The 14,477-nt window shown below is 42.3% G+C and overlaps 1 protein-coding gene across 1 annotated transcript in view; it reads right to left on the minus strand.

Annotated features, from left to right (window-relative positions):
- Positions 1 to 13,516, minus strand: part of LOC112113132 (epidermal growth factor receptor) — a 216,991-nt gene extending 203,475 nt beyond the window's left edge. The window contains exon 1 of the mRNA XM_026654036.2: positions 13,004 to 13,516. Coding sequence (XP_026509821.1) covers positions 13,004 to 13,127 — 124 coding nt within the window. The 5' untranslated portion in view covers positions 13,128 to 13,516. The remainder of the gene's footprint in view (positions 1 to 13,003) is intronic.
- Between the last annotated feature and the right edge of the window lie 961 nt (positions 13,517 to 14,477).

Consider the following 14,477-nt stretch of genomic DNA (forward strand, 5'->3'; position numbering starts at 1 on the left):
ATGTGAAGTACTAACCAACCCTTACTCTGGTGAGGGTCTATTCCCCTTACTTGTGCCCAAACAATTCTCCTGGTAGTGTCAAGGGGAATCATGTATGCGTATTGATGGAAGCAGCATATATATTGATGGAAAAAGAGACTCCAGAGAAGATGTTGCTGGATTACTTATTCTGGTATAGATATCTGTGACCAAATGATGCTGCCTAGGAGACAGTCTCATTAAAAAGTAAAAAAGAAAGAGAAAGAACAAGCTTTGAAATAATAAAATCATTAAACAAGAGCAGCTTGCAGAGCTTATTAAGAAGGAAACAGACTGAAAATACATTTTTTCAAAAATAATTGCATCCCTTGTTGAAAATGGAAATGAGCGTGTGGTAATCCTTTCAAAATCTGAAGAAGTGCTCAAATTGATCCAGTAATAAGATGTATATCTAAAACCTGCATATTAAAGTAACATTTAGGACTTATCAACTAGCTAAAGCAAAGAAACAAAGAGCTAAAAAGTTTTTTTCCAGCCTTAACTCTCTGCCCATTAGAACTAGTCAGGTTATTCACTGCAAACAAGGGCTCTCAATTGTTAACTCAATTGAACTCACTGGTTTACTCCTGATTTACACTGGTGCAGCTTTTTTTTTTTAATTTGCTCCCACAGAAACAATATTGTGAATGGTGTCTAGTTATTGCATTGGTCTCAGTAAAGTGCATGATATGATCTTTCATGTTATATATGCGCTTCATTCACTCTGTTGGACAAAGTGGACGCCTAAATCTAATCTAACTTCCTCTAGTCAGATCATTACATGAAGTTTTAAATACGGGTTATGTTCCTTTGTGAATTTACCCATGGCATAATGAAATTCAAAATATGTAAAGTAAATAAAGATTGCTTTGGCATTCTAATGGAATTTGCACTACCATCTCATCCTTTCTCTGGCAAATGTGCATGCAGTCATTGAAAATCTACGTTGTTTTGCTTTTTGGATAGTGGAAGTCTTTAAAGTAAGAACAAATGACCAGCTATATGGGTCAACACTCGTATAGCTAATAAATTTGAGAGTAAAATATGTTTCTGCTCCATACATAGTAACTTCTATTCACATTGTATACAATCTTGTGTTAGACACCTGATACAACACACACACACAAATACTTAATTTTACATTGACATCCTATTACAGTAGTTAGTGTGTTAACAGGGATGGAATTAAAGTTATCTGACAGTGTATTATCAGTGTCAATCACAACATAGTGAAGTAGCACTTTTGGAATATACCACCACCAAAGCCACCAGTCTATATTAAGAACTATAGGCCCACATCTTGCAAGTTGCTCAGTGTGAGCAGACCCGGTCCTCAAGCCAGGGCCGGCTCCAGCATTTCTGCCGCCCCAAGCAAAAAAAAAAAGAGGGGAAAAAAAGCCGCGATCAGCGGCGGCAGTTCAGCGGCAGGTCCTTCGCTCCTAGAGGGAGTGAGGAACCTGCCGCCCCCGAATTGCCGCAGGTGCCGCCCCTCGCCCTTGGCCGCCCCAAGCACCTGCTTGTTAAGCTGGTGCCTGGAGCCGGCCCTGCCTCAAGCAGAACCCCAATGGCTTAAATGGAGCTCCACCTACACAGAACAGCTTGCAGGATCTGGGCCTCACTGTCTGTAAAATTTCAATTTAAAAATATGTCTTTTGTAATTTAGGACAGGCCAGAGAAAAGAAAAAAAAAATTGGAAGTCACAACAAAAACTGACCAGTCTGAATAGAACTAAACAAAATGAATCCTTTTTTAAAAAGCAGGAGGATTACGTTTCAGCCTTATGGGAAGTTGAGTTATAACATCAAACGAAGTTTAAAAATGGAAATAGTAACTGGCTCGTGGCTAAAAGCACCAAATTCTTGTTCTGTCATTCCATAATAGTGCACTTTGCCAAATGAATAGTCACTACTGCAATTTCATTTAATACACATTTGGGAGAGTTTTCTGTTTGTTTGTTTGTTTGTTTAAAGTTCTGTGTTCACTTGCCATAACAGACAATATTAATCCACCACGTGCCTCCAAAATGAAAAATGTATACTTAAATTTGCCAAGTTATAGTTGTATCTACTTTTTTTTTATTATTATTTATTTATTTATTAACACACACACACCATGGCCTCATTTTCCAGCTAAAATGCTGAAAATAATAAGGAGTTTAGCAGATTTATGCTGCAGGCATTCAAGTATGAGAAAGGAATCCAACCTGAACTTCTGTTTGTGAAAGAAATATTATCCACATATAGAAATAATATATTTTCATATGGCACTGAAAGCTTGTTTTCCTTAATTTTCTTACAAGTCTACAATGTTAAATTGGAATCCTCAATGTCTTAGCTGTAAATTAGCTGATATCATTTAAGTTATATTAAGGGGAAAGAAGCAGGCAGGGAGAATGAGGAAATAGAAGACATAAATCTCCAGGGATTAGGTATGCAGACGATGCTGATCCCCCACACCCACCCTATAGGGGCCCAAGTCCTACCTGTTATACCACAGCAAAACCACAGTATTTCTAGGAAACAAAAAGCAAGCTCAACCTTTATATCTGGAAACATCTTGGGAAAGTGTTGCTGTCACCACAAGTCCAGTCAGGACAATAGAAGTTGGAGATGGAAGAGACATGATTGATCATGGAGCACATCCTCTTGGAAGCACTAGAGATAATACATACCTCACATACACACATTGGAGAAGGATTAATCTGATAATAGATTGATATTGCACTGCTTCACTTGGAGCATCATAAACAACCGAGGCAACAGTGTAAGCAGGACACCTAATAGTACAGCAATTGCAGGAAAAAAAGAGAAACTTGCCTGAGAATTCTCAAAAATTATAAAAATGTAAGTAGGAGTGGGAAAGCATTTTCACAGTCAAAATTGTTTACTGAAAAGTGAAAATTCAACCATAGGCTGAGGATATAATACTGCACTCTGTGTACAAAAAAAAGTGTACATGTTTATTTTAATGTAAGCCTTTGCTAAGTGGCTTTGATTCAAAATGTGACACAGTATTCCAGCAGCAACCCACCTAACCACATCGATTCTAAAGGACACAGTAAATAACGTGAGATATGTGACGTGCCATGCTATTTATGGAGGTTGTCTCCTTTACTAGCAGTCATTTACTCATCCAAATGAGTTGTAATATGTGTTCCAATCTGAATCATGGAAACTAGCCACTGATTTGTGTAAGTAACTTCTTACTTCTTTGCTGAAGGCTTTGTTGAAATAACTGACCCAACTGCTAAAACAAGCTTCTTCCCCCAGCCTTGCCTCATTCCCTTTCAGTTTTACATACCTCCACATATTGGATCAGTCTCAGGAAACCCACATGAATTTGCTGCACAAATTCATTTCAAAGATACACTTCTACTCTCAAACATGCAGTTTAAAAACAGAGACTCACAACTTGTTAAAATATGTGTGCAATCAAAAAAATGTAGCATTTTCAAGACCAAATGATCATTTAGACTGGATTTAATCACAGAACCATCAGCAGCAATAAATGGAAATAAGTGCATAGAACTTGGAAAGAAGTATTAACTATTCTGCATTCAGGGCAAATTCTACTCTCAGATGTGCACACAATTTTCATTGAATCTAATCAGCAGTGTGCATGCATATCGAAACTCAGAAACTGACATATCTAGTTGCCATGGTAATACAAATAATAGAGTAATATTTTGTTTAAGGGACCAAATCACTGAAGTCAGAACTACCATTAAAACTATATTGCATTTACAGTGGAAGAGTGATTTAGGAGTAAATTCAAACCTGATGTGAGTAGGCAGCTGCCTACACCAGCCCGGAATTTGGCTCTACAATTACAATTCTCTATTATTTAAATATCCACAGGAGACTCTCTTATTGGTTCTTAAAGTTTTTTATCATAATCCCCTATCAGCAGTTGCAATGGGGATACAGAAATAGAATTTTTGCATATGATAGGATTTAATGTGTTTTGGTTGTAACATATCAAACCCGGCATATTCCATGAGAGCTCTCCTTATGAGGTTGATTATTAGTTATATTGTGGTAGTGCTCAAAGATCCAGTCAGGCGATGGGAACGCCTTGTGATAGAAGCTGTACAAACACATAGAAGCACACAGTCCTTGCAAGCCCAGCAAATACTAAAACAGACGTTACATGTGTGCACCAGTGGAAATAGAGCGCTGAATGAAATATATATTATTTCAAAGCTTGACAATAAGCATAACTGGAGAAGTGGGAGGTGGGTTACATTAAAATGACAGTGTTGATTAGTAGTTAGAGCAGGGGTAGCAACCTTTCAGAAGTGGTGTGCCGAGTCTTCATTTATTCACTCTAATTTAAGGTTCTGTGTGCCAGTAATACATGTTAACGTTTTTAGAAGGTCTCTTTCCATAAGTTTATAATATATAACTAAACTATTGTTGTATGTAAAGTAAATATGGTTTTTAAAATGTTTAAGAAGCTTCACTTAAAATTAAATTAAAATGCAGAGCCCCCCGGACCAGTGGCCAGGACCCAGGCAGTGTGAGTGTGAGTGAAAATCAGCTTGCATGCCGCCTTTGGCACGCGTGCCATAGGTTGCCTGCCCCTGAGTTAGCGCATGGGGCTGGAGGCCAAAATCCTAAGTCTCAGCTCTCCCCAATCTCTCTGTGCTTCAGATTCCAAATTTGCCAATAGGCAAAACAATACTTAGCTACCTAAGAGAGGAATTGTGAAGGTTACATTGCCTCTTTGCCAAGCAGTAGCAGATTGCCAGGGCCTTGCAGGTCAGTTACCCATTTGGAGCATAAACTGATGTAGAATCAAATATTATCTTCCTGTAATATGTTTACTTGAGTGCACTTTGTAAATAAATAGTGTTTCACTGAACAGGACACAGGTAATTCTCTTCGTGCAGAAACCTCAAGTAAATCACCATTGCCCTGTCCACTGAGCAGCTGATTTGTGCCCTTTTCTTCCCCTCCCCTGAGCCTCACAGCTTCATAGTCTCTTCTTCCTTTCCCAGCACCCAACATTTACACCCGAGACATCTCTAGAGACAGGCCTACACTACAAAATTAAGTCAACCTAAGTTATGTTGATGTACAACCACCGCAGTGATAAAATCACTTTTGCATGTCCACACTACGCTCCTTGTGTTGGCGTGGTGCATCCTCACCAGGAACACTTGCACCGATTTAACTATCGGTGTGAAGCATTGTGGGATGGCTTCTGAAAGGCAGCAACAGTCTATGAAAGCAACGCAGTGTCTACACTGACACTGGGTGGACCTAATTACATTAACTTAAGCTCTCATGGAGGTGGAGTTAAGTCAGTGTAATCAGCGAGTGGGAGCTACATTTTAGTGACATAAATGTAGTGACATTTAGGTTGACATAAGCTGCCTTATGTTGACCTAACTCTGTAGTGTAGACAAGGCTAGGCAAAGCTATGTCAGTCAGGGGTGTGATTTGTGACTGATAACTGTGCGGGCCAAAGCTTCCAGTGTTTGTCCAGTATAGCTTGTTTTGCTTGGAGGGGAGAAAGGGGGACAGGAATACACCATATCGGCAAAAGCGCAGTTTTGCCAATATAAGCTGTGTCCACACTAGGAACACTTTGCAAATATAGGGGTACGTCCAGACTACCCGCTGAATGGATCTATCGGGGAGCGATATATCGCGTCTCGTCTAGACGCGATATATCGATCCCCGAACGCGCTCCCGTCGACTCCGGAACTCCACCAGGGCGAGCAGCGGTAGCGGAGTCGACGGGGGAGCCGCTGCTATGGATCCCGTGCTGTGAGGATGGGAGGTAAGTTGAAATAAGATACGCTATTCCCGTAGCTGAAGTTGCGTATCTTACATCGACACCCGCCCCCCAGTGTAGACCAGCCCTAGTAGACCAGTGTAGCTATAGCAGCAGAGTGCTCCTAGGGTAGACCTGGCCTAAAGCTCCTAAAGAGACCATATGGCCTGAAAGGAGTCTGGGTGCCTATCCTCCTTGTGTAGCTGCTCTGCAACACAAAGGAACTGCAAAGCCTAAACTATCAGACAACCTACCTTTCTATACCCTTAGAGACCTTTAACATACCATTATTGAGTCTTGGGATGCAGTTAACGAGTGCTTATACATCAGTGACCGCTAATGTGCAAGCCATTAGCACTTTCCACAGCAATTAGTTACTTAAATGTCTGCATTATCCCGAGAAGATGTCACTTATATATAAAGGCCATCGAAATAGCAAGTATTCTATTTTTTGGTAATTAAAATGCAGAAACAAGCACTTCAGATTTTGTATACATTTGCACTTATCTTATATATTGGTATATACATATGAACACACAGATACTCACTTTCATATGTGTAGACATACATAGTAACACACTAGAGGAGGTTAGTTAAAATACCAACTTAATAAGAGTAGGAGCCGTGCATCTGTCAGAGATGGAGCTGTCAGCAGGCAAAACACATGCAGTGTTTTAAACACACACACACCAGTTCAATTTACATAAGTTGAGCATTGTCTACTATCAATATTTTGTTCCTCAAATGCACTTAGGCTGTAGTGTAGACATAACCTATGTCAGCAAAATATATGTCACTCAGGGTGTGAATATTACACACACACACACACACACACACACACACACACACATACCCCAAGCAACATAAGTTACACCGATGAAAGTGTTTGTGTGCACAGCTTCTCCCGCTGACATAGCTTATGCCGCTTGCGAAGGTGTTTTTTTTGTCCACCTAGAGGGTCTTCACCAGACTCGCTGCAGCGGCACAGCTGTATCAGTACAGCTGCGCCGCTGCACGTATCAATATACCCTTAGTATAACTATTTGCAGCAAGTGCACTTATAAGTTTGGTTGCCATTGGCATTGCCTTCTTTGTTGATTATGGTTATAAGAAGGCTTTTTTTCTTTAAATGAGAAAACTAATGAATAGATTCCTCAACCCTCTATTTTGCAAGCACTTGTGCTCAGGCTAAAGGAGCAAAAATTGAGAGCTCTTGTTAAGTTATTGGCAGCACAACCCTGCCACCCATACGCACGCATTTTCCCTGTGAGGAAAACAGCCAAGGTATGTCATAGTTGGATCAGTAAATAAGCAATCTTCTTGCAATATAACCAGACAATTACTTATTTTGATAGGGCCCCACTCTACATACATTAACTCACACACACAGGGGCCAATTCTACCACCTTTATTCCTGCCGAATGTTACCTCCTCCCAAAATATTTGCAGAATGAGTACTACTCAGTATGATTAAGGTGGCAGAATTAGGCCCTAAATAAAGAAGTATTATAGTCTATTTTGACATAGCTGAAAGCCATGAATTACAGTACCAGAGAAGTGTTATAGCAAACCATTTAATATAGGCAGAAACAGTATCAGACTTCATACTGCACACACTAACCAAATAGCACTATTGTCCTTCCTTGCAGTAAGGTGCATGTGAAAAACAAACAATGTAAAAATGATATGAGTTAAAGAGTGAAACCATGTGTTATAATAAGTCTAACAAAGATTGTCAACTCAACGTGTCAGAGTCCAAATGAGGTATCAAATAACAGACTCCCACAACATGTACCATGACCTCATGGCCATAAAGTGCAAAGTGAAACTCAACTGAATGTTGTGTGTCTGGACCAACATAAACCTGATAGAACTCTCTCACCAGCCCTTAACGTCTTTATGCATTTCATGGAATCATTAAAGGTGATAAGGATGAATGACAGCATTGCTTAAGAGGGGATGACTTTCAATGAATCGTATCTATGAAGGCTTTTATACCACCCTCATCATCAAGATGTCTAGACTGTGTTTGGCCATTCTTACATGACAAGCGAGTTCTGGAGTTAAGGGCCCCTCGCGTAATATCACATCACTGACCACAGATTATGCTAATTGCAACTGTGGCACAACAGCCTGGGAAGAGAAGCAGACTTTCTGGCTGACAGCTATAGCAGCTCACGCATCACCAGTACAACAGCTATGTGTGAAGCACTGCTTAGGAGGTAGACACACTGGATTCCACGCTACCTTTAGTTTCCGGATGGTCTTTAGAAGTAACCTGAAATAGAAAACATTACTGTGGTCTAATTTTGAGATGAGAAAGGCATGAATAATTGTAGCAAAATCCTATTCATGGCAATAGCGACTATGTAAGTATCAAGAGGCAACTGCAGATCTAACATGATGGCTGTATTGCAAATCTGCATAACAAAAAGCTGGCACACTCTTTCCAGCATGGGAGCAAATAAGATCTTTGCCATCTTTTTTAATAGCTTTCACATTATGCCAACATTACCAGAGTCTTGGCAGGTTGAAACTCAAAAAAGCTGAGACTAAATTTTGATTGTTCTGGATAGGAGGCTATTTCTACAGGGTAGAAACTCGCCTTCTAAAATGCAATTAGAGGGAAATTCCTGTAATTGTAAATCAGGAATATTCATTATGTGTATGATATAAAGGCAAGTAAGATGACATACTGATTATTAATTTTGCATATTTGTGAACTTAGTACATTTCTTAAATACAATATTCATTAATATAAGGTGATCGTACCTCCTGATGCACACATGCATCACCAAGACTTGGAATAACCCAAGCACCACTGGGAATATCAGCAACTTCTATGCCAAACCAATTCATCAAGATACAGGCAATCTGATGAAAGTGAGTTAAGGCAGGCATGTACGTTCACTATGCTTGTTCTTGAAGAGTTACAAAACAAAGTAAGGTTTGATCTAAAAGGGAACATGGAAGAACTGTAGCATTATGAACAAACTGGTTGGACCAGTCACTTATACTGCTGCCTAAAACTGGTCTATCAAAGATTACAGCAAACGCACATACCCAAATGCAAGAGCCAGCCCTCAGAAACGTCATGAGATTGTCTGACACTCCATGAAGGAGTTTGTCTCCCTAAATTAATAAATGGATTACAATGGATTTAGACTAGTCTCAAGGGCAAGTACCTTTTTTTCTTTATTGTATGTAAAGCACTTAATACACTGTTGTTGCAATAAATAATATATTCACATTTTTTACCCTCAGCTATGCATATATTTTATTCATTTCTATATATTTCCTATAGTTATTCTTAATTTAAGACCCAATCTTTTGTTGAGAGTAATTTTGCTCACACAAGGATTTTAATCTGACCATTTTTGCCAGAAGCATAGATTGAGGATGAAAACCAAGGGCTATATATGATATACATTTGGCTGCACCTTTACTGCTATATGTTTCCCTCCTTACATATGAGAAATTCCTTGAAGGTAATGAAATATTTGCAGTAAGGCTGGGGGTAAAATATGGTCCTAAGTGGATGGAGGTACATTTTTGTTGTTTGTTTGTTTTTAAACAGGTAGGATTAAGCTTTTCATACATAAGGTACCAGAATAAGGTCTGATCAACACACAATTTTTGAACAATTTATGTTGTTTTATCAAAATAAGTTATACTAATATACACACTTTTATGCTGGTATAACCACATCTACACCAGGGTTTGCACCAATTTAACAATATCAGTTTCTAAACCAATACAGTTAATTTGTTACAAAAAGTATTTGTGTGTAGACAAACCCATAGATGTTAAAAGGGCATTCCACCTTCTTTTCTTATGCAAAACTACCATTGCAAGTCAATGGGAACTCTGTGCTAGAATGTAGCGTAATATATGGCTCTGATTCAAATCTGGGACCATATAATGTCCTTGACCCATACATGCAATTCCCATTGGTATCTGGTAGACAGATGACAATATATGACCCAAAAGTTGTAAAAGAAACTTTTACCATTGGTTTAGCAGTATAAAGCAAAATTTGAACATGAGTAAAACATTTTGTTCTGTGCAGTCTACAGAATAATCTAAAAGACACCATAAACATGCATACTAACATACATTTAGTGATGTACAAATGTTGCAGTGTATTGGACATGTGTTTTTATTTCATATTAAAATGAATAAATGAAAAACCCTTAAGAAAAGTAGAGATCCAAAACACCAGACACTATGGGAAACCGAAGAGAACCTCTGTAGTTAATGAGTTGCCCAATATTTTGCCTTGCACATTCCCAGTGTATAATACTGTGCTCACATGAATGGTTGACCACTGAAAATCAAAACTAACCTGATGCAGAATACAGTGGAAAGCAGGTTATCTGAATTGTAGTGCTACCACTGATTTGCCAGTTACACTTCAGTTTGCTATTGATGAAGTGCACTAGACAATAACTGGCACAACTATTACTGGAAATTACTACTATTAAAACTATTACTGTGACTGGATTGGTGAAAATGCATGTTAGCTTCACTGTTGTGTTAACCAACATGTGTGAGACAGATTCTGATCTCGGTGTGTTTACATTTTCAATAATTCTGTTTTGTTTGGTTTTGGAATGTTCATGATTCCTTTTTTATTATTAAAACATCAACAACATTAATAATAAATTCAGTTGTCTCTCAGCTGTATTGAAATTTGTTTTTAATTCTCAAAGTTTGGAGAAAGATATAATTTTATAAAAAATTGACGTTGAAGTCATCTCCTTAACCAAAACTTAAAGTTGTACATTTTTGGCACTCTAATGAGCACTGTACTAGCATCAGCTCTTTGTATAGTAAAGAAGTGACATTCAGTTGAAATTTTTAAAATTGAATGCTCAGAAGTACATCCAATTTAAAATTTCTCATATGCATCATTTTAGTTTACTGTAGCACTTCATCGGTTTCTATTGCTGCACAAATTCATTACAATATATTTGGATTTACAATCAGGGCAGGGGTGCTGTATCAGTTTTTATAGTGGGGCGGCTGAAAGCAAAAACTGTGTATTTGGTTGTTATTACTACTTCAAGCCAGGGGGTGCTGCTGCACCCCCAGCATCCCTCGTTCCAGCCCCCGTGTCTGGGCCCAGGATATGTGGTATCAAAAGGATGATCCCATGTACCTGAACCATGAGGCAGGTTCTGGAGTCATGATGATGGTCTGATCTATCATCCACCCATTACTTTGAAAGAAACGTTAAAATTTGGAACTGCTATTTTATGATTCTCAAATGAGGATTCATCCTGTATCATTCACTTCAATGGTAATTTTACCAGTTAATTCAATGGACGCAGTAAAACACGCCACCAAAAAGCACTCTTCTGCTGCTCACCTTTAGTGATCATACATTACAGTGAACTATCAGGCAACTGGCATTTTGAAGATGGCATACTGCGTTTTATCTTTGTCAACAGGTCTAACTCTCCTGGTGTGAAAAGCTACTGCCAAACAATTATACGGTGGAAAAAAACATACCAGTTATCACGTCTTTACTGCTATTTAATAGATTGGGGTCCTGGTCCATACCTAGGGCTCCTAGACAGGACAGTAATACCAATAAAACAATAACAATTGCTACCTCTTAATACTATAACCTTTAGTATTACCCTTACACCTAAACTCAGTCTGTGTTTCAAAACAATTTTATCTGAGCTGCACAATCACAGCAAACGGAGTCAACTCCCCCCAAAACCCTGCCCTCGTTACATCAACAACAGGTACGAACTTGCTTCTTGGAACCAGAGTGTCTCTTGATTTCAAGATTGTGTAATTAGCTTTTCTAAAAGGCGTGTTTCTCCTTTTCAAAGATGGTTTTATTGTCCAGAGTCACGAAATGCAAACTCACTTATGCTCAGCTCTTCTAAAAGACTTTCTACAACTATCAGGTCTTTTCTCAAGCGATTTTTTTTTAACAAAAATCTGCATTGTGTTGTTGTTGTTGGAGGATTTCCAAGATAAAGACGATTTTCCCTGGAACTGAACTTGGCTGTCTGCTCTTGAAACTTACAAAAAAAAGGGGGGGGAGTGGGGGGTTGACCAGCCAGAAGCTGTTTTTCTCCCAACACTGAAACCGGTTCCTTAACGTATTAAAATCTTGCAGTAAACTAGTCTACACAGTTTTCAATATGCACAGATCAGTGCAGGGGATAAGAAGAGAAACAGCAAGCGCAGCTGACAGTAAGAGACATGCAGTTCATTCATAAAGCTTGCCAGTTTGTTTAGACTGGGCACCACACGTACAAGTGCTTCCCGTTTTTAAGAAGAGTGGGGGGAATGGACACATATTGAGCCTTTTCCTTGGTGTATTTCTGTCGGACAGATAAACAATGCCCAGGAAACGATCAGGAGCAGGTGAGAATGACTAGCGAAGAGACCAACATCACTGCAGTTGTTATAAAACTTAGGCTTGCATGGAACATGAGTTATTTGGCTCAGGCATGCATGTGAATCATTCGTGGCTCCCCCCATATTGTATTAGTTACAGGAAGACGATAATAAGCCTGGGGCAGTAACCCCTTAGTAGGGCAACCTAACCTCTTGTGAAACCGACACAGCAGCCTGCCTCGTGGCTTATTACCCCACCACCGATGCTTCCGAAAGGCACTAAAACACTTCCAAGTATATTGACAAGATGTGCACGCTGACACGCCGGGAGGGATTGCTTGACCAAGCTGCTTAGGAAACCCATCGGGCCAGGTGCTGCTGGGTCACGCCCCGGCAGCCCCACGTGCGGAACCAAGCCAGGGCAGAACGTGGCCCCCTAGTTAGTAAAGGGGAGAGTGGGAGCTAACAGAGGTGCCGATAAAATCTGGGACGTTTTGTCTTCAGCCAGCCTAGGAGATGGGTGTGGTGTGATTACTGGGTGAGGGGGAAGGACGTGCCAAGGCTTTTCTTCCCCCCCCCCCCGAGAAAGTAAGCCCCAGACTCAGGAAGCGGCACGCCGCGAAGCTGTCACAGCGCGGCCAAGGAGTTGGGACATTGCCCCCCTGGCCCTGACAGCGCAGCGCTGGAGGAGCGCCGGCCGGCGCCCGGAACTCCAGCTATGGAGCCGGAGGAAAAGTTTAAAGCTTCCCCGCCCCCCAGCCCTGGAGGCAGCGGGGCTCCTTCCCTCTCCCCCCGAGCCGCCCCCCACAGCGCGGCCAGCCCCCCGGGGCGCGATCGGTACCTTTCTTCTTCTCCACTGCGGCGCTGAGGCAGAAGCAGGCGAGGAGCAGCACCAGGACAGCGGCTCTCCCGGCCCGGAGACGCCCGCTGGCTGCTGCCCGGGGCCGGCGGCTGCAGTCCCCCATCCCGGACTGGGAAATAATCCCCGGGGCTCGGCGCGGCTCTTTCCTAGTCCCTCCGGCGGCGCTCAGCTCCTCTCCCCGGGTCCGCGCCCCGCGGCTCTGCAGACCATGCTGAGCTGCTACCCGGGCACCAGGCGGCGGCGGCGGCGCTGGGACTAAGGGGCTCCGCGCTCCCCGGCGGCTGGCAGCGGCTCCCACCCCACGTGCGTGGCAGAGAAAGTGCCCGGGGTCTGGCGGGAGCCGGCGGCTGCTCCCGGGTCTCCTCCTCCGGCGGTGGCTGCGCGCCCGGGGCTGAGGGAGCTGACGGCTCAGGCAAGAGGCAGCTCCGCTCTCTCCCCCTCCTCCTAACTCCTCCGCTCGCAGCAAAACTTTCCCCGCACGCAGCGAGCAAGCCAGCCGTGCTCAGGGGTTCCCTCTGGGGAATCCGCCCGCCCACGAGGGGGCGGGCCGGCGGGGAGAGGGGCGGGGATGAGCAGGGGGAGGAGGCGGCCGTGGTGGCGCCTCGCCCTGCTGGGTTCCAGGTGAGGGGCTGGCCGGGGAGCTCACCTGCCCAGGGGGCGGGGAGGAAGCTAGGGAAATTCCCCTCCCCAGTCTCCCTAGGCCCTGGCTCCCGCTGTCCCACCCCTGCCCAGCCAGGGCATCTCTCCCCTCAGCTGGAGCCTGCCGCTTGCATTAGCATTTGCTAAAGAGAAGATCGCACCTTAGCTCTGGCTGCAGCTTTGCAGCCCTGCCCGCCAGCAGCCCCCTACCTGGGAAGGGCAGGAATAAAGCTCTGCCTCAAGTCTCCCTGTTTCATCAATAGGCGGCAGAGTAAGCTAACCACTACGGGGAAACGCTTAGAAGGGAAGCCAAGAGAGGACTGGAGCCCTGCTCGCTCTCTTTTTCGGCGGTTACACGAGATGTGGCCTGACTTTGTTGGACGTTCCTACTTTACACCCCTGTAAGTAAACGCAGGATCAGCCCTCCTCTCTGAGTGAGAGAGAGTAGGATGGCTGGCAAAAGCGAACTGGCAAATCTAGTCTCCTATGTTCTTGAGGAGGCGAGAATGGAAATAAGTTACTGAGCAACTCTATCAGAAAACAAAAGGCTGATACGGAGCAATTGTGGGTGATTGAGGTGGGAGGCTAAAACCAGTCGGTCGCTCCTTTGCTTTCAAAGGAGAGATTTGCAGATGAACTTAAAAAACGCCAACAGAGTTTTATAAAGGACCTCATAGGGAAAAGTCAGTTAATCAATAATTACCTTGTGAAGTTAATGTTTGAAAAGGTTATGACATAGCACTAGATCTTGGAGTTTTGTTACTGGCTTCTATGGGACTGGTCCTGTTCCCATTGTGTGCATTTTACCCCAAAA

This window comes from Terrapene carolina, unplaced genomic scaffold (assembly GCF_002925995.2).
Source record: "Terrapene carolina triunguis isolate 2854851 unplaced genomic scaffold, T_m_triunguis-2.0 Scaffold179, whole genome shotgun sequence".
Classification (NCBI taxonomy): Eukaryota; Metazoa; Chordata; order Testudines; family Emydidae; genus Terrapene; species Terrapene triunguis.